The sequence below is a fragment of the Zootoca vivipara genome, chromosome 15 (genome assembly GCF_963506605.1).
Source record: "Zootoca vivipara chromosome 15, rZooViv1.1, whole genome shotgun sequence".
In the NCBI taxonomy this organism is placed as follows: Eukaryota; Metazoa; Chordata; class Lepidosauria; order Squamata; family Lacertidae; genus Zootoca; species Zootoca vivipara.
In genome coordinates, this window is record NC_083290.1 from 3,063,885 (window position 1) to 3,091,209 (window position 27,325).

The 27,325-nt window shown below is 47.9% G+C and overlaps 1 protein-coding gene across 1 annotated transcript; it reads left to right on the plus strand.

The window, feature by feature from the left end:
- The first annotated feature begins 1,192 nt into the window (after positions 1 to 1,192).
- On the plus strand, positions 1,193 to 26,212 carry P2RX5 (purinergic receptor P2X 5). Its single transcript, XM_035139404.2, has 12 exons — positions 1,193 to 1,470; positions 11,913 to 12,063; positions 15,164 to 15,235; positions 16,220 to 16,295; positions 16,730 to 16,826; positions 16,939 to 17,019; positions 18,072 to 18,210; positions 20,352 to 20,488; positions 21,466 to 21,559; positions 22,271 to 22,336; positions 23,685 to 23,767; positions 25,681 to 26,212. The coding sequence occupies exons 1-12, from the start codon at positions 1,334 to 1,336 to the stop codon at positions 25,775 to 25,777; spliced, it is 1,230 nt and encodes a 409-aa protein (XP_034995295.1). The 5' UTR covers positions 1,193 to 1,333; the 3' UTR covers positions 25,778 to 26,212.
- Positions 26,213 to 27,325: the final 1,113 nt, after the last annotated feature.

Genomic DNA, 27,325 nt, shown 5'->3' on the forward strand with positions numbered 1-27,325 from the left:
CAGTTTTCGAACGTTTCGGAACTTGAACGGTCTTCTGGAATGGATTATGTTCGAGAACCAAGGTACCACTGTAAATGTGGCAGAAACGGATGGATCTGGCACTTCTGGTTCTTTCAGATTTTCATTTTTCCAATCTTGAATTCAACTCTTCACATTCTTGCAACAACATGTGAATTTTTGTTTTTTAAATGAAATTTGGAAGCCATTTAGGGCATATATGTCCCAATAAACATATTTTTGTATGCTGTTTTGAATAACACACACATATTTGGTAAAGCAACTTTCCCTACTATTATAATAAATTGTATGTTATTTACTGCATTGTATTCTATTTTATGAATGCGTTGCCCTAGTAATGGGCAATGGTTGGCGAACGGCATCACTCACAACATTCAGGAAAGGTTTCGAAAGGTAGCTGTGTCGTTCCTGCAATATCATTATTAAAAATGTTTATTCCTTTTATTACTTATTTTTTGCCATGAATGAAAGTGAGAGGGCCTTACAAAGTGAAACAAACATTAAAACCAAGCATAAAAACTTAAACAAGCCTGCCTACACAGCATACATTTAAAATGGATTTATTTTCCAATATAGAATCTGTAATTTACCCCCTCCCTAGAGCTACAACTCCCAGCACCCTTAACAAACTACAATTCCCAGGATTATTTGTTGGGTGGAGGGGTAAACATACTCAAAATGTGCTTCCCGTCACGTGTTTGCAGCATACAACAAAACACTGAAAAAAAGCACACCTGCAAATTCATCCCACCCGTCTTTAAAAGCTGAGCAAAAATGCATAAACAAAGAGGCCACAAATATGCTTAATATCCCCTCCAGATTAAGGACCCCAAACCTGGATGATTGCTAGGAACGTTTTGCCAGGTGCCTAACAGCGGAGCATCACAAGGAGGCCGTTTTGCAAAACTGGGTCGTGAAAAAAGACAAAGGCGGCCAGCTTTCTCCTCCTGCAGAGCTATTATTGCAGGCTTGCAAAGGCCGAGGACCTTCTGACTCAGGCTTGAGATTCCATCACAGGCGGCAAAAGGAAGGTGGTTCTTCCACATACCTTGTCCAACCAGCAAGGGCTGCTGCTGCTGTTGCGAGATCTATGCTCAGCTGAGCTCTTCCTTGCCACCGAAAACCCAGAGCAGAGCAAGCGCAGGAGAAAACTCAGCAGCAGAGCTGAACCGGAGCTGGCGTTTCAGCTTTCCAGGAGAAACACGTGTGTGGCTAATTCCTCTCCACCTGTCTTTTTTATATTTTTATTTCCCCCCTTCCTCCCAACCCCTGCCAATCTTTCTCCTCCTTCAGATGCTGAGCCAGCCGGGAGAAGATGGGGCAGGTCGCCTGGAAAGCTCTGTGCCTGTCGCTGTTCGATTATAAGACGGAGAAATATGTCATCGCCAAGAACAAGAAAGTGGGGGTGCTCTACCGAGTGGTCCAGCTATCCATCATGGCCTACATTGTGGGGTAAGGAGAGAATCTTTGCTCTTCGTTTTTTATATAAAAAAAATTCTGCGTCATTGATACAGAGAGAGAGAGAGAAACCAGACTGGTCCCTCTTCTCCATCACCTTTTCTGATGTCTCTGCCTGATCATAGAATCATGGAATTGTAGAGTTGGAAGGGACCCCGAGGGTCATCCATTCTGACCCCCTGCAAGCAACACAGGAATCTTTTGCCCAACGTGGGGCTCGAACCCACGACCCTGAAACTGAGAGTCTCACACTCTGCAATTGACGGATTGTTTCATGGCTTGTGGGGCTTAGCTCGAAAACTGAAATGCAGGGAAACGTCGCAGCAGCTGAGCAAACTGCCTTCTACCAGGTCAGAAAATCGGCCTGCCTACACACCCAGTGTTGCCCGCTCTGAGTGGCAGCTGCTCTCTGGGGTTGCCTTGGGCACGGCGAAGGGTCCTCTTCATTGCCAGATCCTTTGAAACGGGAGAGGCCAGAGGCCAACTGGAGGGGCTCAGCTTTAATAGTTGTGAGATCCCCAGTGGAGGGAGGGTGGGGTGTCGAGGGGGGGGCTGGTGTGTCACTGCTCAGAACCCCCTGACCTTTGAACCCACCTAGGAGGGCTCATCTTATGACCTGGAAAAAACTGCAGGGAATAGGTACGTTTTATAAAAAACACTGCGGCGTTTCGATTTTGCCGATTTGCACTGATTTTGCTCGATGCTAAACATTCTGCTGTTGGGGCTCCTTTGGGGATGGGCATAAACTGTGTTGCAGGGCTTGGCAAAACCAGATTTTTTTTTTTGCAGGGGGGTTGTCAAGATGCTGTCTTCTAACTGGTGGTGTGGGGTCAGGATCCTCAATCACCAAGAGAGACAGAGAGGGGAGTATTTGGGCTGTGAGGGCAGCAGCTGGGCACAGATCAGCAATGCCCATTTCCCCTGCTTGGCAGATGCCCAGAATGTTGACGGCCGTTACCCATGTGGTTTATGCCTGCCGTTCCAAAACTATTCCTTCTCGGAAACGGCTGCTTCAGAGTCTCCAGGGCGGGCATGTGAAGGGTACCTGCGTCGCATTGCACCCAGGGGTAGCTATCGACGGGCGATCGCTCCCCGCCAGATAGGAACAAGACATTTGTTGGCAAAACACCACCCTTTGGGGGGAGGCCTTCCCGGTGGGCATCTGCCGCATGCCGTTCAGCTTGCGTCTCTCCCTCCCTGCTGTCAGAGTGCAACCAGAACATCTGCGCTTTGCCGTGTAAAAAAGAAAAAGCTCATCCGCATCTCGTTCCAGGTAGAGTGCTCCTGATCATGGGGTTTCTACTTACCAGTCGGTTGAAAGACCTCTTTAGACACGGCCTGTTTTTAAAATAACAAAATACTGGCTGGCGAGTGAGGGCTGTCAGTTGCTTTTAGCCACCACAGCTGAACAGAACCTCCACAGTCAGGTGCAGTGTACCCCGCCATACCAGATGCTGGGGACAGGTATCAAGGGGGTTGCTGTTGCCTCCCCCTTGCCAGTGTGATGTAGTGGTTAAGAACAGTAGACTCGTAAGCTGGGGAATCGGGTTCGCATCTCCGCTCCTCCACATGCAGCTGCTGGGTGACCTTGGGCTAGTCACACTTCTCCGAAGTCTCTCAGCCCCACTCACCTCACAGAGTGTTTGTTGTGGGGGAGGAAGGGAAAGGAGAATGTTAGCCGCTTTGAGACTCCTTCGGGTAGTGATAAAGAGGGATATCAAATCCAAACTCCTCCTCCTCCTCCTCCTCCTCCTCCTCTTCTTCTTCTTCTTCTTCTTCTTCTGCTTGGGAGCATCAAAAAATACCTGGCTGTCCCCTGTTGGTAACAGGACACTGGGCAGAATTCCTCAGCTTTCCCCTCTTCCAACAAGGCTCTCTTTGTTTTCATTGGTCCCAAGAGAATAAAGACCTTTGTTGACCCGCAACCATTTTCCATGGTAGAGAAGGGATATAGTGTTGGATTCCTAGGAAACAGAAGGACTCAGTCTGTCTTTGTGATCTGAAAAACCTTTCTCCTGATCATTTGTGCGGGAGACGTTCCATAGATATCCACCGGTGGTGAGGGAAATGCACTCTGGACATGCTCAGGGGCACCCTCGCCTCTTCTTTTTCCAAGGAGGACCATGTCCAGTTATGGATGCCATATTTTAAGGAGGGTGTCGACAAACTGGAACCTAGAGGAAGGGCAGCCAGGAGAACAAGGGGCCTGAACACCAGGTTGTGTGTGAAGCTATGGCTGAAAGAGAGCTAGGTGTGGTTAGCTTGGAGGAAAGAAGTTTAAGGGGGAGGGAAATGACGGCCGCCTCCAAATAGCTGGAGGACTGTCACATAGAAGATGGAGCAGACTTGTTCTCTGTTGCTCCACAGGGCAGGATTTGAACCCGGGGCTCAGAAATTACAGCGAAGCGTATTTCAGCAAGACACTAGGAGGCAGTTCCTGCTTGTCTCATCCTGACTTGTCACATCCTGCGTTGCAGATCCTGCACCGAGCAGTGGGTTGGACTACATGAGCTCGAGGGTCCCCTTCCCGACCCTGAAATGCTCCGATTCCATTCTGCCCTGTTTCCTTCATTCCCCATTTACCACTTGCATTTCAGGGTATTTGCAATGACCGGCTGTGGGCGAAAGCCAGGGCTTTCCATCATCTTGTAATCTCAGAATGGGGTTTTTGTGGCTGGCGTTGGCACTCTGTACATGCTCCGTTGCTTTGGTCCGGCGTTCCCATAGTACAGGATTGTAACAAGATGATTGGGTCGGGACCTGTGCAGGGAATGGATGTCTCTAGCCCTCTGTATCGAGAGCAAAAGGCGTATTGCACTGTTTCCAGGAGGACTCTGGAATGCAGAATTTATTATTTCCACCATGCTTCACAGCATAAAGGGGTTTATGTGTGTGGCTGTCCTAGCCGTCAGAAAATTTTACAACCCTGGGCATATTTATTCAGAAATAAGCCTCTCTTTTCCAAGCACTTGCTCCCCCCTACCCCTCTGGAAGTGCATTTGGGAACTGCACACAGACTCAGGTGATTAATGGATCCATTGAATGGATTGATTTAATCAGCTAAAACATCTGCATATATTAAGGAACCTGCAATGTCCCACGTCCCCCTGGAGGTTTAAAGGAGACGTGTTTTGTTGAGTTGGTGGTGGGGCTGAAAATGCTGGCGGGGCTCAGGAAGAAGATGGGAATTGCGGGGTTTTTTTTAAAAAAAACACAGTTCCTTTACAAATAATCTGGTGCTCAAGTTATAGAAGGACGTGTGAGAATTTAAAACAGTTGGTTAGAGCGTAGTGCTGATATTGCCAAGGTTGCAGGTTCGATCCCCATATGGGACAGCTGCATTATTCCTGCATTGCAGGGGGTTGGACTAGAGCAGACTTCCTCAACCTCGGCCCTCCAGATGTTTTGAGACTACATCTGGAGGGCCAAGGTTGAGGAAGCCTGGACTAGAGGATCCTCAGGGTCCCTTCCAACTCGATGATTCTCTGAAAGGTTCTGGGTTCGATTCCTTGCAATGATGAAGGATCTCAGCTTAGTGGGGATGAAAGCTGGAAAGGAGCACAGCAAAGTGTTCTTCCAGACCACGCATCCCCAAACTGCGGCCCTCCAGATGTTTTGGCCTACAACTCCCATGATCCCTAGCTAAGAGGACCAGTGGTCAGGGATTATGGGAATTGTAGTCCAAAACATCTGGAGGGCCAAAGTTGGGGGTGCCTGTTCCAGACTGTCTCTATCTATTTCATCAGTACAAAACAACTTCCTGTGCTCCTGGTTAAACTTTTCATTCCAGACCATGAGGACTAGAATCTTGCTTTATTTTTAGGGAATGCTCATAACTCGGTGGTTATGCAGAAGGTCTCAGGTCCAGTTCCCAATGGCATCATCCCCAGGTCGGGCTGAGATATATTCCCTGGCTGAAACCCTGGAGAGCTGCTGCCAGTCCGTGCGGACAGCACTGAGCTAGATGGACCAGTGGGGCTGACTCTGTGTAAATCAGCACCTGGACTTCCCCTGCCTGCAACTGGCTTTCAGCTGCTCTTCTGCAAAGCCCCATTCAGCACATGACAGCAGATCAGGTTGCCATGGCAGCAGCCTCATGGCCTTTCCTTTGTGATCGTGATGTGTGGAGATGGTTTAGCGCAGTGATCCATCGGTGCTGCAGAGTTTGGGAGCAGGCGTAGCCCACCGTGACTTCACGTCCCACAAAGGTGGTCCAAAGTCACCAAGGGCTCATCCACACTTTGAATTCCAGGCACGGGTCTGAAAACCTTTACCTTTGTCTTCATGGGCGTAGGCAAGGGGGGGCAGGAGGGGGCAGCTGCCCCCCCTAGAAGCAAAAAATCAATGTATTTTACAGACCATAACCAGCACTTTTCCCCTCCAAAAACTGAAGTGGAAAGGGCTTTGATTTAGCAAGAGCAGCTAAGTCTCCGGTTGCTGGGGGGGGGGGACACAGCTGTAACAAAAACACATCAAATAAATAAAGCAAAGTGGCTACCAGTAGTTAAGCAGTTAAGACAATGGAGCATATATCCCCAGGCAAGATTCGATAGCTGACCATTTCACCCTATTGTTCTTAAGTGGGAGTTGTTAATGAGCATTCAGGAGCATTAAGAGTTCTATTGGCGATTTAATGAGGGTGCAGACTCAGAGGATTCAATTTGACTAAGGTGGCTCTGCAAGGCTAAAAGGAAGTGAATAAGAAAGGGGGGGCTGTAGCTTTGACAGACACAGTGATGTTTATAAAAAGCAGTGGTGTTCCAGTCTGCCCCTCCTCCTGCATCTGTATACTGTAAATCAGGGGTGGCCACCTCCCAAGAGACTCTGATCTACTCACAGAGTTTAAAACTGGGGGTGATCTACCCCCTTTTGGGGGGGGGGTTCAGGTCAAAGCTGTTGAGTTTTTTTTAAGGAAGGGAAGCCCTGTTTTGGGGGGTTTAGGTCAAACTTGTTGAGCTTCTTTTAGGAGGGAGGGAGGCCCATTTTTGTTTAGGGCTTCAGGTCATAGTTCAACTTTTTTTTAGGGAGGAGGAAAATTTTGGGTGAGCTTTTTTTAGGGGTGCCAGTGACCTACCAGTGATCTACCACAGACATCCAGTGATCTACTGGTAGATCACAATCTACCTGTTGGACGTGCCTGCTGTAAATCAAGCAGAGAGAAAGCTGCTTACAAGGCTCCTGTACATGCAGAGTTCTAGCATCACAGCGTCACCCAGAGGCACCCACAAATATGAGTTATCCCTCTCTCTATTTCTTCCTTCCTTCCCTCCCTCTTCCATCCTTAATAAAATATGGGGGGGGGGCAGATAAGCCCCACATAGAAAGCCCATCAACATGGGGGGATGACTCTTTCAAATACGGTATTTACCAGTAATTGGGGGGGGGGGAGAGAGGCACCTAGGCCTCTAGGAGTTGGCTGCTATGCCTAGGAGTAGGACAATTCAAGAAAGCAGAATGATGCATATGCTATGGTAATATATCAATAGAATCATAGAATTGTAGTTGGAAGGGACCACAAGGGTCATCTAGTCCAACCCCCTGCAATGCAGGAATTTTTTCATAAGGTGGGGCTTGAACCATGGTTGAAATTTTATGCTGATATGCAGCAACGCCTCGGAGCCGTCGTGGCTGCGGCCATGCCTTGCCTCGCCCTCGCCCGCCCTGCCACCCCCTCTCGCCTGCCCGACCCTCCCGTCCTCTTGCTGCAGAGTTCCAGCATCACAGCGTCATCCAGAGACACCCACAAATATGAGTTATCCCTCTCTCTATTTTTTCCTTCCTTCCTCCCCTCCCTCTTCCATCCTTAATAAAATACGGGGGGGGGTGGCAGATAAGCCCCACATAGAAAGCCCATCAACATGGGGGGATGACTCTTTCAAATATGGTATTTACCAGTAATTTTTTTTGGGGGGGAGGCACCTAGGCCTCTAGGAGTTGGCTGCTATGCCTAGGAGTAGGACAATTCAAGAAAGCAGAATGATGCATATGCTATGGTAATATGTCAATAGAATCATAGAATTGTAGTCGGAAGGGACTACAAGGGTCATCTAGTCCAACCCCCTGCAATGCAGGAATTTTTTCATAAGGTGGGGCTTGAACCATGGTTGAAATTTTATGCTGATATGCAGCAACGCCTCGGAGCCGTCGTGGCTGCGGCCATGCCTTGCCTCGCCCTCGCCCGCCCTGCCACCCCCTCTCGCCTGCCCGACCCTCCCGTCCTCTCCAGCCAAGCAGGGTAGCCGCCAACGCTGCCAGCCCCAGAAGCACAAGGTAGCCGCTGCCTCCGCCACTGCCACGATGTCATCAGGCCCGCTGGCCTGTAGCCCTGCCCACATCTCCACTTCGTGGCCCCTCCCCTCCCGTGCCTTGGCCCCGCCCCTGAACGACCATGGCTTGCCCCCCCCCTAGTTTTGATCCTGGCTACGCCCCTGTTTGTCTTGTCACGTTCCCCGGGAAAACCCCCACTTTTTCTTGCTAGATCAAAACAAACGTTGATCGACAGAAAACCCAGTTGGCATCTGTTCTGATTCAGCAATAGACGGACCACGGGTTTTCCTGTGGAAAGCTGTGAGACCAAACCTCTGAGGCCTATGCCTATAAATCAAAGAGGAGCTTGGACGAGTCCCCCCCCCCAATGAATTCCATGGCCCAGGGGAGATTCGCACCCAGGTCCCGGTCTGACACGAATCAAGACACCACATTGGCTCTCTGTGCTGAGAATCACATGGGGGGGAGAGTAGCTGCTCCCCCTTAGGGCATCTGGGAGGTCACTGTGGGACCGGGAGGCTGGACTAGATTGGCCTCCTTTAGCCTGATCCAGAAGGGAATAAAAATAAGGTTTGGGGGAAACCTCCCACAGTGCTTTTGTTGCCATGCGAGGGGGTATTTGTGGGGGTTTTTTGGGGGTGGAAGGTGCTTGGCAGACCTTGTCCTCAGTCTGTGCGTAGCAATTAGGAAGCAAACAATGCCTAATTAAAAAAACCATATATATATAATCAAGCCGTTACACCAATCTGTCACCCCGATCGCTCACTGAGGTCCAGCTCCAAGGAGGGCCATCTGGCAGTTCCCTCCCTGCAAGAAGTGAGGTTACAGGGAACTAGGCAGAGGGCCTTCTCGGTGGTGGCGCCCGCCCTGTGGAACGCCCTCCTATCAGATGTCAAGGAAATAAACAACTACCTGACTTTTAGAAGACATCTGAAGGCAGCCCTGTGTCGGGAAGTTTTTAATGTTCGATGTTTTATCTATTACTAGCTGGTCCTGCCACGCGTTGCTGTGGGTTATTTGTGTGATTTCCCTTCCCCTGTGCCGATCCATGACGTATCCCTGTGATTCCCCCACTCCTCCCCTCAACCCCCCCCCCGGCTTATCCCTGTGATTCCCCCCTCATCCCCCTCCCTCATCCCTGTGAATCCCCCAACTCTGTCCTGATCCATGACCTATTATGCCCCCTCTTCCCCCCACCCCTGGCTTATCCCTGTGATTTCCCCCCTCTCCTCCCCCTAACCCCCCGGGTTATCCCTGTGACCCGTTCATTTTGCACCCCCCCCCCCAATGTGCGTGTTCTGTAAAATTTTGGCCTGTCCCAACCCTGACTCCCCTACCCACGTGTGTTATGTGAAATAGCATTTATTCTACCCAAAGGCACGGCCCTGTAAAAGGCCCATATTCAGTTGATTCTATGCTGCGGCCTATTTGCCCCCCCCCCCGCCCCACCGTCAGGCCCCTAAATCCATTCAGCCTAGTCTGCAAAGCCGAGGTGAGATATTGTGGAGAGGGCAGGTTTCATCCCTGTGTCTCCCCCCACCTGTTCTGACCCATTACCTATCCCTGCCCCCTATTTGGCCCTCCCACCCCCAGGCAGGCCCCTACCTCCCTACATCCGCGTGCGCAATGCCTACATTTATATATATATAGATTATTATTATTATTATTATTATTATTATTATTATTAAAACACAGTTTCCTTTGAGCTGGGGAACAGAAGCCAAGAAAAACATCAACATCATTATTAGTGCAATTAAAACACAGCATTTTTTCTATAAGTTGCAGAATTCTGCTTTCCTTAAGGAGATATTATGAGTTGCAATTTTTCAATTTTTCTGTTAGGGCAGTGTGCATGAGTTTTCACTTGGGAGACGGCTGATGTGATGACCCAGATCCCTGCAAGCATCAAAGGAGAACAAATTGCTCCTGTGTAGCCAGGATGCCTCGCTGATGCATGCGTGCTCAAGGATGTGCCCGTCATTTATGTGGCACGTGGCTGTCAAACGACATACTTTCTGATGCAGCTGTCAGCGTTTAATTACATTTAATTCCCTGCTTCCGCCTGGGCTTGGCAAGTTAGTTGAGGTGGCGATACCACCAAGATTTCGTTTACAAAGAAAGCAGACACACACACACACCCCGAGAATGCCGCTACCTTTCTCTCCCCACCACACCACTGCTGTGTGACAGGCAGAAATTCAACAGGGAATGCTTTATCCTCCCCATGGAGAAGCCAGTGACTTGCTTTGCCTTGCCGTTCCTGCTGACGTATGCAGAGAATTCCCAAGGAGGGAATAGAGGCCACAATCCAATCTGTGTATCAGGAGGGATGGAGTCCTGGTCACCCGGAGACTCACAAAGGGAGACACCAATGAGTGCTCAGATGTCACTGGAAGCAATTCCTAGGACTTCTAGTTCCCAACTGGAAATATTTCTGGAAGTGAAACCCCTTCCAAAGTAGTAGTAACAACAACAACAACAACAACAACAACAACAACAACAACAACATAATAATAATAATATATTTACCGTATACCCCACCCATCTGGCTGGGTTTCCCCAGCTACTCTGGGTGGCTCCCAACAGAATATTAAAAACACAATAAAACATCAAACATCAAAAACTTCCCTGTACAGGGCTGCCTTCAGATGTCGTCTAAAAGTCAGATAGTTGTTTATTTCCTTGACATCTGGTCTCGGCGGCCACTCCCAGTCACCAGTCTAGCTGCCGCATTCTGGATTAATTGCAGTTTCTGGGTCACCTTCAAAGGTAGCCCCACATAGAGTGCATTGCAGTAATCCAAGCAGGAGATAAACAGAGCACGCACCACTCTGGCGAGGCAGTCTGCTGGCAGGTAGGGTCTCAGCCTGCGTACCAGATGGAGCTGGTAGATACCCGCCCTGGATACAGAATTAACCTGCGCCTCCATGGACAGCTGTGAGTCCAAAATGACTCCCAGGCTGTGCACCTGGTCCTTCAGGGGCACAGTTACCCTATTCAGGACCAGGGAGTCCTCCACACCTGCCCGCCTCCTGTCCCCCCAAAAACAGTACTTCTGTCTTGTCAGGATTCAACCTCAATCCGTTAGCCCCCATCCATCCTCCAATCGCCTCCAGACACTCACACAGGACATTCTCCGCCTGTTTTGTGCCTAGTTTGAGCCCTGATTTTTAATTCCACCCAAGCCAAGAACTGACTTCTGATGGAACATTAGCAGCTTCCTTTATTGAAGCAGACCAGCTCAGTCCAGCTCAGTATTGTCTACACTGACTGGCAGCAGCTCTCCAGGGTTTCGCACAGGGAGTCGTTCCCCAGTCCACAGTTTCAGAGGCAGGGAATTTCCAGCCCTACCTGGAGACAATGGGGATTGAACCCTGAACCTCCTGCGTGCAAAGCAGAGGCTCTGCCACTGAGCTACTTCTCTTCCCTGAGATACAAAGCAAGAGTTCTAGTCCTCATGGTTCTAGATTTAAAGGTGATTAAATAAGAACATAGGGAGTTGCCTTAGACCAAGTTATCTAGCTCAGTACAGCATGCATTTTATTGAGTCACCTAGTTCCGTATTGTCTAGACCAGGCATCCCCAAGCTTCGGCCCTCCAGATGTTTTGGACTACAATTCCCATCTTCCCCGACCACTGGTCCTGTTAGCTAGGGATCATGGGAGTTGTAGGCCAAAACATCTGGAGGGCTGCAGTTTGGGGATGCCTGGTCTAGACCAAGTAGATCGTGATCTCCCGTTATATCACTGGACATCTGTGGTAGATCACTGGCTCCCCCCAAAGAAGCTCAACAAGTTTGGCTCCCCTAAAAAAGCTCAGCAACTTTGACCTGAACCCCCAAAAAGGGGGTAGATCACCGCCGGTCTTTAATTCTGTGAGTAGATCGCAGTCTCTTGGGAGATGGCCACCCCTGGTCTAGACTGACGGGGAGATGCCAGGAACCGAACCCGAGACCTTTTGCATGCAAAGCAGATGCCCTACCGCTGAGCTATGACCCCTTCCCAAAGGAAAGGCCAGGTCCAGAAACGAGTGGGGTGTTAATTACATTTTTTTTTAAAAAAAGAGTGCCCCTGAGCATGTCCAGAAGGCCATGCACCACAGCTCTGATTTAGCCCCTGCTTCAGAAAACTCTGGGTCGACTGTTGTTTCACTCTCTGTTGCATTTCCAGGTGGGTCTTTGTGGTCAAGAAAGGCTACCAAGATGTGGATACGTCTATCCAGAGCTCCGTGATCACCAAAGTGAAAGGAGTGGCTTTCACCAACACCTCTGAGCTGGGCGAGAGGCTGTGGGATGTCGCGGACTATGTCATTCCCCCACAGGTACCCACACTGACGCAGTTTTGCTGCCTTCTTTCCCCTGATTTTAAGCATCATGTCTCTCATATCTATATCTATAAAGGTAAAGGTAAAGGGGCCCCTAACCATCAGGTCCAGTCGTGTCCGACTCTGGGGTTGTGGTGCTCATCTTGCTCTATAGGCCGAGGGAGCCGGCGTTTGTCTGCAGACAGCTTCCGAGTCATGTGGCCAGCATGACAAAGCTGCTTCTGGTGAACCAGAGCAGCACACGGAAACGCCGTTTACCTTCCCGCCCTAGCGGTCCCTATTTATCTACTTGTACTTTGATGTGCTTTCGAACTGCTAGGTGGGCAGGAGCTGGGACCGAGCAACGGGAGCTCACCCCGTTGCAGGGATTCGAACTGCCGACCTTCTGATCAGCAAGCCCTTTGCTCTGTGGTTTAACCCACAGCGCCACCAGGGTCCCATCTATATCTATATCTATATCTATATCTATATCTATATCTATATCTATATCTATATCTATATCTATATCTATATCTATATCTATATCTATATCTATATCTATATCTATATCATCTATATCTATATCTATATCTATATATCTATATCTATATCTATATCTATATCATCTATATCTATATCATCTGACCACATTGTTTTTTAAAATGTTTCAAATTTCCTTTCATCATCACCATCATTATTAAAATATATTTATCACTCCCCCCCCTTTTTTTTGCAAAAGGGAGATAGATACTCATGTGTCCCTCCTTACCAATGTGTCAGCGCCTGTTAGTTGAGTGCATTTTTCTATACTGTTCATATTAGTTCTATTAATTTACACGTCACCTGGGAAGACAGGTGAACTAATGCCAGTGTACTGGAAGAAGCAAAGATCACCAGTGTTGAAGCAATGATTCTTCAACGTCATTGGACTGGTCATGTTGTGCGGATGCCCAATGACGGTCTTCCAAAGCAACTACTCTATTCCGAACTTAAAAATGGAAAGCGTAATGCTGGTGGTCAACAAAAGAGGTTTAAAGACTCTCTCAAGGCAAATCTTTAAAAATGTAGTACCGGTATAACCACCGACAACTGGGAAACACTGGCCTGCGAGCGCTCCAGTTGGAGAACAGCCTTGACCAATGGTGTCATGGGCTTTGAAGACGCTCGAACTCAGGACACAAGGGAGAAACGTGCTAAGAGGAAGGCACGCTTGGCAAATCCACACCGGGATCAACTCCCGCCTAGAAACCAATGTCCCCACTGTGGAAGGACGTGTGGATCCAGAATCGGCCTCCATAGTCACTTAGGGACTCATTGTTAAAACAGTGTTTATGGAAGACAATCTTATACGGCTACAAGTGATCACCAAAGAAGGAGAAGATTAATTTACAAGCCCAGGGTAGCTCAGGGATTGCCTGAACCTTTTATATCCTAGCAGAGATCATCTGCAGGAGCGTCTCTGGTCATCCCCCTGCGTTGGTGAGGCTCACTGTGGAACAACAAGAAACTTGGCCACTTAGAGATTCATCGGGCACCTTCTCTGCCAACTTTGGCAAATTGGGATGGTCAAGCCTGTGTGTTTCGAGTCTTTCCAGGACTCTCTGAGCCAGTGGATTTCCCCTGCAAATCCTCCTGGCCTTTGTGGATTCCTTGCCGGCTTCTTTTCAAGGTGAATGCAACCAGCCCCCTGTGCCTCTCTCTGCGGAGATGTGGCTCTATGCCCCATGCTAAGTATAGCCACTGTAGCAATAAACAGGGATTGCAAGGGGAGCCAAAGGGTTTTTTTTAAGAAGAGGAAGAAGGAGCACCCACGGGCCGCAAATTAAAGTGCTTTTAAAATCGACCGGCTGCTTGAAATGGGAGGGTCATAAAACCGGCAGACATGGGGAATGATCGATGCTGACTTTTAATGTCAGTAGCTCTTAATAATGCGCAGCTTGCAAATCACCCGGATGTCTACCAGACGGATGTTCGAAGGGATCCTAGCAGCTGGGTCAGGCCAAAGGGAGCCCATCGAGGCCTGCATCCTGGACCAACAAGATGCCCCGATGGGGAACAGGAAAGCAAGAACAGGAAAGCACAAGAGCAGCTCTGTGGTTTCCACCGACTGATATTCAGAGGCATGGGCATTGCGTGTTGGGGGGGGGGGGGAGGTTATAGCTCTGGTGGGGGACACATCCTGCTCCTTCTGGGGTCGTTCATCCACCTTTGGTCCCCACCCTGCACTTGGCTCTCACCTGTGGCTCCTAGAAGCTGGCAGCATGCGACAGTGGCCACACCCAGACTGGCCGGCTCAACCAGGTGAGGGTAGCCAATGGGTCTCAAACCCTCAGTGAGTTAGGGGCTTCCCCTGCCTGTGAAGACAGGCTCTGGCGGATCAAACGGACGAGACCAAGAGTGGGTCCAACAGTCAAGAAGGCGGTTTCTGCACATGCTGTAGACTCGGGGCAGGTGGGGCTCGTCCACCCGGGAAGGGAGCCCATCAAGGTAGGAGAAGGAAAACTCTGGTCCTAAACCTCCGCTGCCTTGCAGGAGAAGAAAAGGCTCTAGGGAGGAGACCTGAGATGGTTGGATGGCTCCTTATACACCTGCTTTCCTTTTGACCACCTCAGTGAGCCTCCAAGCACACTGCCCAGACTTGAGCCCTGGGGAGCTGCTAACAGAACAGTTTGACTTCACCCCCAGAGGCGGACTCCGTTGTCTCTCAAGGCAGGCAGTTGCCAACAAGAGCTTCCAACAGTCTGGGCAAAACATCTTAACTAGTGGCCATAATAAAGGATATTCATCTGGCGTGGAAAGGTAGAGAAACAAGCAATTAAAACAATTAGTAATTTCTCACAGCAGCTACCTGGACGCCCCAACCAGAACCTCACGAGCAAGACCTGAGTCTAGCAGCACTTTCCCTACCCAGCAACTGGTATTCAGAGTCATTCTTCCTCCAGCAGTCGAAGAAGGAAGAACATGGCCAGTATAAACCAGTAGAGCCTGATCTTTGCTTTGCCCACCCTGACCACAGGCCACATATCATTTTCTTTGTCCTCAAGTCGTCAGATTTTTCCTAGCAAAATTCTGAAACTCTCTTTTCCCCCAACCCCTTTTCTCTGCTTCGTCACTTTAGGGCGAAAGCGTCTTCTTTGTAATGACCAACTTGATCGTCACTCCAAACCAACGGCAGGACACCTGTGCTGAGGTAGGCGTTTGTGAAAACGGAGAAGTGTTGGTGAGTGCTTGTGTCTTAGGCAGCGGGCAGGGCAGCCGTTTTGGAGACCATGTGTAAAGATTTCAGCAACGATGACTTGGGCAGTCCGATGGCAGCAGGCAAGGAATAGGGGCGCTTGCAGTCTGACACTGTTTCGGGGTGGGATTCCGTTAAATGCCAAAAAAAAAACCCAGGTTGCATAGAACCATAGAATCATAGAGTTGGAAGAGACCACAAGGGCCATCCAGTCCAACCCCCTGCCAAGCAGGAAACACCATCAAAGCAGTCTTGACATATGGCTGTCAAGCCCCTGCTTAAAGACCTCCAAAGAAGGAGACTCCACCACACTCCTTGGCAGCAAATTCCACTGTCGAACAGCTCTTACTGTCAGGAAGTTCTTCCTAATGTTTAGGTGGAATCTTCTTTCTTGTAGTTTGAATCCATTGCTCCGTGTCTGCTTCTCTGGAGCAGCAGAAAACAACCTTTCTCCCTCCTCTATATGACATCCTTTCATATATTTGAACATGGCTATCATAGAATCATAGAGTTGGAAGAGACCACAAGGGCCATCCAGTCCAACCCCCTGCCAAGTAGGAAACACCATCAAAGCATTCTTGACATATGCCTGTCAAGCCTCTGCTTAAAGACCTCCAAAGAAGGAGACTCCACCACACTCCTTGGCAGCAAATTCCACTGCCGAACAGCTCTTACTGTCAGGAAGTTCTTCCTAATGTTTAGGTGGAATCTTCTTTCTTGTAGTTTGAATCCATTGCTCCGTGTCTGCTTCTCTGGAGCAGCAGAAAAACAACCTTTCACCCTCCTCTATATGACATCCTTTTATAAAATATCGGGCTTTTTTTCCAATAAGAAAAGTGATGGGAAAAGGCAGCCACACAAGTCAGCAGGTGACAGGCTTTGAGCCAGTCTCTGCCTTCGCCCCTAATTCACGGGAATTCCTTCCCTGTTTCCTTACAGAGCCCTGGCATTCCAGACGCTCTCTGTTACCGCAACAGCGACTGCAATTCTGGAGAAGCCGTCGTTGCCGGCAACGGTAAGGATCTCCTCAAGGCAATTTCTAAAGGCCTCGCCCCAGTGTCAAAGGCTAGGTTGGAAAACAAATGGTTTAGCTGCTTAACGGGCATTTCTGCCTTGAGATAAATTTCCATTTTAAACTGTTACCTCTGCTGCTGTTGATTTTATTTTATTTTATATTTTGGGGGTAACTTTTAAATCGCTGAGGAAGCCACCCTGATTTTCAAAGGCTATCAGATAACTGAAATAAGTAATCTACGCGCCCTTACAAAAGTGAGCGGTTGTTTCTAAAAGTTTCCTGCAAGCTGTGTGTTCCTCTCCTCTGTAGCTTCTTGAAAGCTGTGTGCTTTGTCCATTTTAGCAAACATTACTATTTCCCCACTAAACCCGAACTATTCCAGCTAGCTGATTCTCTCTCTCCCCCCCCCCCAAATAACTTTGTCTGCCTTGCAGGAGTCAAGACTGGCCGTTGTCTGAAGGTTGCCAACAGCCTGAGTGGAACATGCGAGATCTTAGCTTGGTGTCCAGTGGAGAAGAAAGGCAGGCCCAGGTTGGTCCTAGTTCTTGCATTTATTTATTGACTTAAAATCAGTCTAAATTTTTAAATATAGGCCACTTTCTTGAAGAACCATTAACCTGAGCAACCTGTGCTTTTCCTTCAGAAAGCCTCTTTTGGCAAATGCCGAAAACTTCACTGTCTACATCAAAAACTCCATCCGCTTCCCCAGGTTTAAGTTCTCCAAGTAAGTATCCCATCTTCCCTGTTGCTTAACTTTTTGCAGTCGCAGCAGAAGGTACGGCTTCTGCTCGAGGCATGGATGGTTTTGAAATCAGAGTAGCCAAATTCATGGAGGAGAGAAGTGGCAGCAATAGGCTCTTGTCAGAGGAGACGCCTTCCATTCCCTCTATCACCAATGTTCAGTTGGTGGGCGCTGGTAATTATTTTGCCAAAATGGCGCAAGGGAGATTATCAGCAGAACTTGGGGAACCCCCAAGGGTTTGTAAAATTACAAAAAAGTGTTTGGAGAAAAAAGCCTAAGTGGGGAATTCCTTCCTCACCTCCCCCCCAAAAATTGTTTGTGAGTTTTATCAGTGGTTGGTTTATTTATTGGCTGTCTGGTTTAATGGAGGTTTTCTACAATGCTTTTTTCCCTTAAATAAAAGTTATGGGGTACTCTCATTTTGACTCAAGAAAATCCCCATTTTATAGTTCAAATCGGGGGAAATAAATACCTTATTGGCCTGAATATAAGCCTCACTTTGTTTTCCAAATTCTGACTATGAAAAGTTAAAGTGCGGCTTAAATTTGCGACGTTACAAAAATTGGCTTTGACGATACCGCTGCTGAAACAGACATACGGCAAAACAGAATGGATGTGAGTGCCTGCAGAATTGTAAGCGAGCGGCTTATATTCGGGTATTGTCTTTTTTTCTCCCCCCCCCCCCTTGAATTTTAGTGGCTTATTTGCAGGTACAGCTTATATTTGGCTCAATACAGTACAGTAAATGGACAAAAGTACAAAAATTAACTAACTGTTTAGGGGTATGCGCCCCCCCCCTAGGAAAACCCCCACTGGTTTTGCATATGGGACACGTGGTTACTATTTGCTACTGCATTAGTGCGGTCAGGATTTCATGGTTTTAAAGAACGGGCATGTCATTTTCGTACAATTGGTTTGTCCGCTTGGTTGTTAAAAGCCACCCTGAGCTCCATATTGGAGAACGAAAGATCTTAAATAAATCAGTGAAATAAAACGTGGCTGCCCATTGAACTTCCTGCACTCCCTCAATGCAGAACCAACGTCCTCCACACCACAGATGACAACTACCTGAAAACATGCCGCTACGGACCGGACCATCCTTACTGCCCCATATTCCACCTGGGGAACCTCGTCTCGTGGGCTGGGAGCAACTTTCAGGAAATGGCGTCAGAGGTACGGAGAAGCCTTCTGTTCTTCTTCCTTTGGGGGATAGGGCTGCAGCTCAGTGGCAGAGCGTCTGGTCCCGGGTTCGATTCCCAATGGCATCTCCAGGTAGGGGCTGGGAGAGAGACATCCTACCAGAAACCCTGGAGAGCTGCTGCCAGTCAGTGGAGGCAGCACTGAGTTAGATGGAGCAACTGTCTGTACAAGGCAGCCCCATGGCCTTGTTCAGTGGCTAGGGACTGCACAGTGGCACCTTGGCTCTCAAACTTAATCCGTTCCGGAAATCCGTTCCAAAACCAAAGCGTTCCAAAACCAAGGCACACTGCTTTCCCATAGAAAGTAATGCAAAAATGGATTAATCCGTTCCAGACTTTTAAAAACAACCCCTAAAACAGCAGTTTGACGTGAATTTTACTTTCTAACAAGACTGTTGAGCCATAAGATGAAAGCAATAAACAATGTACAGTGGTACCTCGACTTACGAAGTACTCGACTTACGAAATTCCGAGTTACGAATGAAAAAAAATGGCCGCGCGGTTACATTTTTTTCGACATCCGAAAGGAAAACCGTTGCAGTTTAGATGGGGTTTTCTCGACTTACGAATTTTAGATGCAGTTTACTCAACTTACGAATTTTTCCGTTTCCAATGCATTCCTATGGGAAACCGCTTTTTTTGACTTACAAACTTTTCGACCTACGAATGTGCATTCGGAATGGATTAAATTCGTAAGTCGAGGGACCACTGTACTGCAGTCACACACTCAATCAATCAATCAATCAGTAACTGAACTGGCTTCCACACAGTCACAAAAACAAAACAAAAAAGAGCTACAAAAATGCAAAATGAAAAGCAAAAACAGACAGACCTCAGCGTAACACTCAAAACGGAAGCGTGGCACTGAAATCGGAAGCGTAACACTGAAAATGGAGCACGTTTGGCTTCCGAAAAAAGTTTGCAAACTGGAACACTTCTGGGTTTGCAGTGTTTGGGTTCCAAGTTGTTTGAGTACCAAGGCACCACTGTAGCTCTTGAGTTGAATCACAGAATCGTAGAGTTGGACCCTGAGCACCATCTAGTCCAGGCATCCCCAAACTTTGGCCCTCCAGATGTTTTGGACTACAATTCGCATCTTCCCCGACCACTGGTCCTGTTAGCTTGGGATCATGGGAGTTGTAGGCCAAAACATCTGGAGGGCCGCAGTTTGGGGATGCCTGATCTAGTCCAATTTCACCCCAAGGCAGGAATATCCCAGCGTCCCATACGGGGATCGAACCCACAACCTTGACATTATCAGCACCCCTGCTCTAACCAACTGAGCACTTGCTTTGCATATAGAAGGTCCCTGTTTGATCCCTGGCCCCTCCGGTTGAGAAGGGGATCAGGTGATGGGGAAGAATCTCTCTCTCTCCTTGAGATCCCAGAGAGCAGTGCCGGATTTACGTATAAGCGAAACAAGCTATAGCTTAGGGCCCCACTCTCTTGGGGAGTCCCAAAAAAATGTAAAGGGGGAAAATACCTGGATGTACATTTCCAAAATATTAGATAAAAACAAATAAAATAAAACTTACCTACAGCAACAGTGTTTTGTGTTGTGTAGGCTCCTATGATGTAAGTCATGGGCCCCGCCTGCTAGCCTGCTCCCTAAAATATCCCTGGTTTGCTCATTTCTATATATAGGGTGCCTACATTCTGCATGGCAACATGTGCAAATGGCTTTAGATACCTATTAGGTCCATAAATTACCACGTAGCACATCTTCAACACACAAAAAACAGCAACAATTTGTTGTTGACCAAGGACAGCTGGACCTATAAAGGGCTCCATTCCCTTCAGTAGCTGAGGGCCTCATCAATCCTAAATCCAGCCCTGCCAGAGAGCCACTGCCGGTCAGAGCAAGTTGAGGCAAGACTGTGATGCTGCAGCATAAAGGGCCGAAACAATTATGTTCGCCTGACCTGCTGTTCAGGCAGCTTCCTGGATGGCACACAAACATTTCATGACAACTGGAATGGACAAAATCCCACTGGGAGAGCCTTAGTGGGAGGGGGGGGATCAGGCAGGAATCGCAGGACCTCCTGGGGAAAGAGGGCTCTGCGACCTTAACCTGGAGCTCCCGCTGAAGCAAACCTTTGTCTCTCTTTCGTTAAGGGTGGTGTGATAGGAATTCAGATTGAATGGGACTGTGACCTTGATAAGCCCCCCTCTGAATGCAATCCTCACTATTCTTTTAGCCGGCTGGATAACAAGTTTGCAGAGAAATCCGTCTCGTCAGGATACAACTTCAGGTAACAAGACATGGTGTGTGTGTGTGTGTGTGTGTGTGTGTGTGTGTGTGATTCCTTTGATATCTGCAGCAAGCAGAGCCTCAGCCTTTACAAAGCAACCCCAGGCCAGCCCCCCCCCCTCTCTCACACACACACACAACCTAGCCTACCTTGCAAGGTTGTTGCCAGGATTAAGTGAGGAGGCAGGAGAAGCATGTACACCACCTTGAGTTCAATGGAGGAAAAGGTGGGATGTAAAGGTGTGAGAAATAAATATAAACGTAAGAAATGTAATAAATAAATAATAATAATTATTTTTTAAAAAACTGAGTACCGTGGACATTGCTCCTAGGTATGCAAATACAGAACCCCAGCATTCATTGATTCATCAGCCTGATTGGTTGTTTACAACTTTTTGAATTGGGCAACGCTTAAAAACAAAAGTTAATTATTTTCAAGGCAAGACCTTACGAAAAAGGGTGGATGACAGGTTCCACTTCCTTAGGAAATATATTTCCTTTAAAAAAAACAAAAAAAAAACCCCACATACGATCGTAATTGCCAAAAGTCCAGAAGAGGAAAAAACACGCCATAGATAAGTCAGAAATTAAATCGCTAGAAGAAAAAGAAAACGCTATGTAAAAATGGCATAGATTTTTTTCTGCTCTCTGGCGCCATCTGGTTTTGCATGTTTATAATGAATTCAAAAAATTGTGTTTTTTTTTACTAATGTAGCTGAGTCATCTCTCTCCCTCTCTTTGTGGCATGTGTGCCTCTGCTAAGATGTTCCTCAAAGTGACATGTACTGGTTTAGAAACAAAATATGCTGTAAAGGCTGGGGCAAGAGAGAGGAGGAAAATAGGATCTGGGGTCTGATGCAAAAAAACAACAACCACCAACCCCCCCCCCCAGTGCTCCCCATTGTCTGCAGCCTCCCCCATAACAACTTCATTTTGGGTGAAATAACCCCATCCCTGCTCTGCTTTCTGGGATTGCAGGTTTGCCAAGTATTACCGTGACGCAGCCGATGTTGATTTCCGGACTCTGATCAAGGCTTACGGGATCCGCTTTGATGTCATGGTGAACGGAAAGGTAGCTGCTGTGTGTTTTGCTGCCCTCGTGTTTTTCTCTTTTGGTAGGGCCGACTCCAGGTCCGAAGGGTTTTCCTGGGCGAAGTTTTTCCCTGGTGGACCCCCTGCCTCTCTGCATCTGGGATTTAGAAGATTGCTGTCTCTAACAGGGGAGGGAGAATCTCGCTGTCATGGCTAGCAGGCATCAAGGATGTAAAGGGGCAGAGATTTCCATCCTGGGCTGAATTCTTTGCAGTGCTGTTTCCGTTCCACTACAGTTCGGCTTCTGCTAAAACCTACATTCTTTCCCTCACTATCTGCTATGGCCGAAACAAGTACTGTATAATTAATTTCAGTGACAGGGATACATCCAAAAACAATGCAGGAAAACATGTAATTATTTACATAACGTTTTCGGACTAAAAAAAAAAAAGAATGCCGCTCTTACGGTCTTGCATGATTTTTGTTCCTGACCTCAAATGTTGGGACAATTCCAACAGAATTCTCTGACCTCTCCAGTAGCCACTGGTAGTTTTAATCCTCTCATTGAATTGGTCTGTCAAAGTCATCCCACTTTGGGTGGCCATTTCTACATCCTGTGGGAGAGAGTTCCACAGCTTCACTTCGCCTCTCCCTTAACTCCAGCCTCCCCACACATGATGAAAACAAAACTTTCCTGAATGTGATTTTGGTTAAAGGCCCAATTCACAGCTTTTCATATGTTTTCTTTCAGGCGGGGAAATTTAACATCATTCCGACGATCATCAATGTTGGATCAGGTGTTGCGCTGATGGGAGCAGTAAGTCGAGTTGAATCCAATAGATTTTTGCGTTGGCCCAGTTGTGTGCATGAAAATCTGGTCTGCTCCCACCCACCTGCCAAAAAAAGGCTGGTCCCATTGTCTTATCAAGCACATTCTTCATTTCACTAAAAGAAATCTGGTGGCTTGCATATGCAAAGGTTGAGCCATGTTTCTGAAGTCATGTGCAGGGCCTTTTTGGTTTTGGCTCCCTGCCTTTGGAATTTTCTCCCCAGAGACCTACCGTACGATTCCCAGAGTTCCTTGTGAAGAGGGATTGGTTGCTCAACTGCTCTGGGAGAGGAATAGGAAGTCTCCCCACAAACTACAGCTCCCAGGATTCTTTGGGTTTCGGAGTGCTCTAAACAGACAATGTGAATGTGGCAACAACGAGACCTTGGTGGTATCTAAAAACTGCTCTGAAAATGCTTTTAAAAAAAAGTTTTAAAAAATAAATTGAATTTTCCATGAAGCTCACCATCGCCATCTAGTGTCACATTTTATATTGCACTTAAAACACACTGAAAACATTTTTTTTCCAAGGGATGCCCGACACAGAGCATGTTGCTGTAGCCCAGTTGTGAGGTTCCCAATGTATGAATCACGGTGGCTAAGCTATGCAATCAAAGGCTGGGAAGCAGATTTCAACGAAATATCAGCTCTCATTCATAGGCGCTGTCGTCTCATCCTGCACCCAGCTGGGGGGTGGTGGTCTAAATTACCCCCTGGATCCCTTCCATCTTTAAAATTATGTGGCTCTGCAGGCTTACTGTGACCTCTGTGTTATTTTATCGTCTTGATTTTCTGCTGTGAGAGCTTAGGCTGCTTCTGCAACATACAATTAAAACTCATGGAAAGCACATCACCCCCCCCCCAAAAAAAAAGAATGCTGGGAACTGTAGTTTGTTAAGGGTGCTTGAAACTGTAGCTCTGTGAGGGGTAAACTACAAATACGAGGCTTTGGGGGGACAGGGGGATGGGCTTTAAATGTACAGTGTACTCAGCTACCTTAGTTTTTAAAAAAACCCAACGTTTTGAATTTGTTATAAACATGCAACACCAGATGGCGCCAGAGAGCAAAGAAATTACAGTACAGTATATGCAATTTTTACTTAGCATTTCCCCCCCCTTTTGTTATAACGATTTAATTTCTGACTTAGTTATAGTGTTCTCTCCCCGCCCGCCCCCCCCTGTGTGTAGATCCACCCAGTATATATGCAGTGCTTTAAAAAGAACCACCCCAAACATGTTTGGAGGCAGCAATGGGCAGGAGCTTGAGTTGTTTTCATTGATTTATTGCTAAAATGTGTAAATTTGTTGTGTCAGCAATGTCTTGTTTGTTTCCCAGGGGGCTTTCTTCTGTGACCTGGTGTTGCTGTACTTCCTCCAAAAGAGCAATTTTTACCGAGGCAAAAAATATGAAGAAGTGAGGTATGTTGTTTTCAGGTGCAAAGGGTTGTGTGGTGTGGCCGAGGCTTTTGAAACTTCCGCCTTGAAGGGAGTCCTGCCGATCAGCTGGTCGTCGACATAGGGGGTGGGGAGGGAAGCGGGTCCCCCTGACATCATCGTGATGTCAGGCGATTGACAGGTGGGTGGCCCCGCCCACTGGTCAGACTTCGGCCCTCAGGGGAGGGCCTCCCCCTCTCCACAAACCGTTTCCGTCTCTCAGCCTAACCTACCTCGCAGGGTTGTTGTGAGGATATAATGGGGAGAAACATGTATGCTTCATTCACCTTGAGCTCTTTGGTGGAAAGATGAGATATGAACGAAATAAAGAACAGAGCCACACCAAAATCGAAAGAAAGAAGAGAGGATTTATGATGAGACTGGTGCGTCCTGTGGCTCCCCCCCCCAATGGCACACCTGACCATCGTTCAAGCCCCCCCATCAGTTGGAAAATCATTAACCTAAGGACTCCTCTTTAGCAAAGCATTTCCAGGCTGGCTCCTGGCTTGTATTCTAACATGCTTAATTTGGTACCTAGGACCCAGGAATTGGAAGAGGGGTCCAGGCGCCGAGCCTCCCCCCCCCAACACTCATGACAATATAAGGAAACTGGAAGGTGATTTAAACATTCACCTTCTGCCCTTGGCTTAAGACTAGGAAATAGGCCTCAATAACTCATCGTTTCCGTTGGTTTAAAAGCCTCCCTGATTGGCCAGGAGCAGATGCGGCAGAGAGCATCCCTTGAGAACCATATATTACAGTCTGGCAGAGGACAGAAAGTTTAATATTGATTCCTTGCCATATGCATTAGGCTTTTTAAAAAAATGCACCAGCGTGTTTTGATTTTTAAAAACACACCAACCCATACGGGCGAATGGGTTTAAAATGGTCAGTTTTCAAATCCTCCTTTTGGTCTCTGTATTGACTTTGTTTCCCAAGGGAGGCGGTGAAAGTTGGGAGGCAGGCAGGCCAGGCCGGGGGGTTTGCCCCCTTGTTGAACCACGAGCCTTGGAAGGCACCAAGTGATGCTGACTTTTAACGCCAGCCCTGCAAGGGAGAGTCAAGTGATTTGTATTTAGCAAGATATGGGGTGCAAGACCCTTATGGAAGGAGCAACATTCAGAGCAGGTCCTCTGAGCAGCTTTGGTGTACTGGCGTCCAGAGTCTCTGTGGGGCACCCCTGAGATCTTTCCCTACCAACCCATGAACCCCGAGAACCTACCCAAAAGCTTGCTGCGCCCTTAGCCACGAGGGGGTGAGGTTGCTTAGCTTTTCATCCCTTGAAAAGTACATTGAGTTAGTGGAAGAAGTTAGAAGAATGACTGTCTTTCGCTCTTGATCTTTCAACTCTATGTCCTTTTCAAGGCTCAGCTTCTTTCTACTGGATCTATGACACAGACTCCTTGAAAAAATGATGTGCATGTGTGCAAGCGCATGTATGTGTGCGCGTGTGTGTTTTCCTTCTTCCAGGGGAGTGGGGCTGAGAGCTGACGAAAGGAAGTGGCACCCATAGCACTCACTCAGAAATCCATGGGTGCCTCGCACCCTGGGAAGGTCGAGAAGATCTCTCCTGCAAAGTGATCCTCTGTCGCAGAGACTGGATGACCACAGGACACCCCTTGGGTCCCTGGTTCGAGACGCGGCATGTGGCCTAGTTCATTGCCCCACCCAACACATACATTCCAACAAGTCCTTCAAGCCCCGTCTCTTACATTGGGTATGAGGAACCAGTGGCCCTCCAGACAAAGGCAGAATACGACCCCCATCATCCCTTTGTGCCCATTGGCCATCTCAGTTAGGGAGTTGTAGTCCGGAAAGTCACGGGTTCCCCACTCTACGCCAACAGCATTGTCTTATCCCTCCTCTGCTTCTTTCTCTGTTTTTTTTTCCTGCAACAGGAAACCCGTACCAGAAGCAAATATCAACGGAGATCAGAGTTCTGACTCCCTCTCCAGGCTGGACCACCTGAGGCAATTGCAGACGGTTGAGACCTAGCGCCAAGGCCACTGACCGGCGACAGCACTCCACTAAGACTTCATGGGCCGGGGGAACTAAGCCATCCATGATGCCAGAGCCATCGTTTACCTCACGGATAGGCGATGGAGACCGGGAGGATGTGGTTAACCCCAGGCCTTTCACAGCTCCCCAAAGCCTTATTTTCTGGTGACGTTCCGCCATACCCTGAGCCATCTATGTCACTCAACACAGGATTTTACATTTTTTTTAAAAAAAAAACTAAAAATCAAATGCCAAAGCGACCTGCCTATATAATTCCTCAGTGGAGATGGTAGAAGTTAGGTATTGCCATCTTGAATATGCCTGGGGTCCATCCATCGTGGCCCAATTGTTGGGCAGCCATGTTGAATACTGCAGGATCGATCCACCTCAGTCAATAGTGCTACCTATTATTTCCAGGCCTTTGTCTTTCTACAGACATATCCTTGGCGTTCCTGACAGGCAGCATATATTAATATTCCTTGGAGCAACACACTTGGCTAATGAGATTTCAGTCAACTGCTTTTCATCCTGCTGTGTCTTCTGTCCTGCAAATTAGCCTGTTTTAAACTGGAGGGCCCCGAACAAACTGGGGTGGGAGTGATTTTTTTTTAATTTTCCGGCTTGGCAGGGCAAGGCAGGACCCTCCCTCTCCAAAGAAATGTTGTGTGGACTCTTCTGCAGGTCTTGGAGAAGTTTCATGACCCCATCTCTGCGGATAGCAAGGTGAACAAGAAATAGGTGGCCTGTTTACGGCGCTTTCCTCCTGATTCGTTGGCAGGGAGGTTAGATGACATTTTGTGAAACAAAACGACTTCTTTTATTGCAAAACGTTCGGTTGTTAGCGTATGGTTGTGCCAAAGAGCTCCAGATCAAATTGTGCAGCCTGATTTTGCCGGTATGTGATGGGATCTCACTGGGGAAAAATAGCAACAGTCTGCAGAGTCACGCCCTTAAATAAGAAAGCTATGTACATTCTGAAGGAAATCAGCCCTGAGTGCTCCCTGGAAGGACAGATCGTGAAGCTGAGGCTCCAATACTTTGGCCACCTCATGAGAAGAGAAGAATCCTTGGAAAAGACCCTGATGTTGGGAAAGATTGAGGGCACTAGGAGAAGGGGACGACAGAGGATGAGATGGTTGGACAGTGTTCTCGAAGCTACGAACATGAGTTTGACCAAACTACGGGAGGCAGTGCAAGACAGGAGTGCCTGGCGTGTTATGGTCCATGGGGTCACGAAGAGTCGGACACGACTAAACGACTAAACAACAACAACAACATGTACAGGCATAGGCTCCTGAATGTGGGCTCTGCAGAAATCTCTGTCCTCAGAAAGAGAGGTCTTGGTTGACACCCAGCCAGCGTGACATTATGCTCTGGCATTTAACGGGCGTAAAAAAACCCACAGGCTGCTACATTTTGCCCAACATGAGAAATCAAGAGATGGCGCTAGGATTTTGAAAGACGGAATAAATCACCACGTCAAGAGGACTGAGTCATCTCCACGTACCCGGCAGCCTGGGTGAGCTGGTTCGATGGCATTTCAAA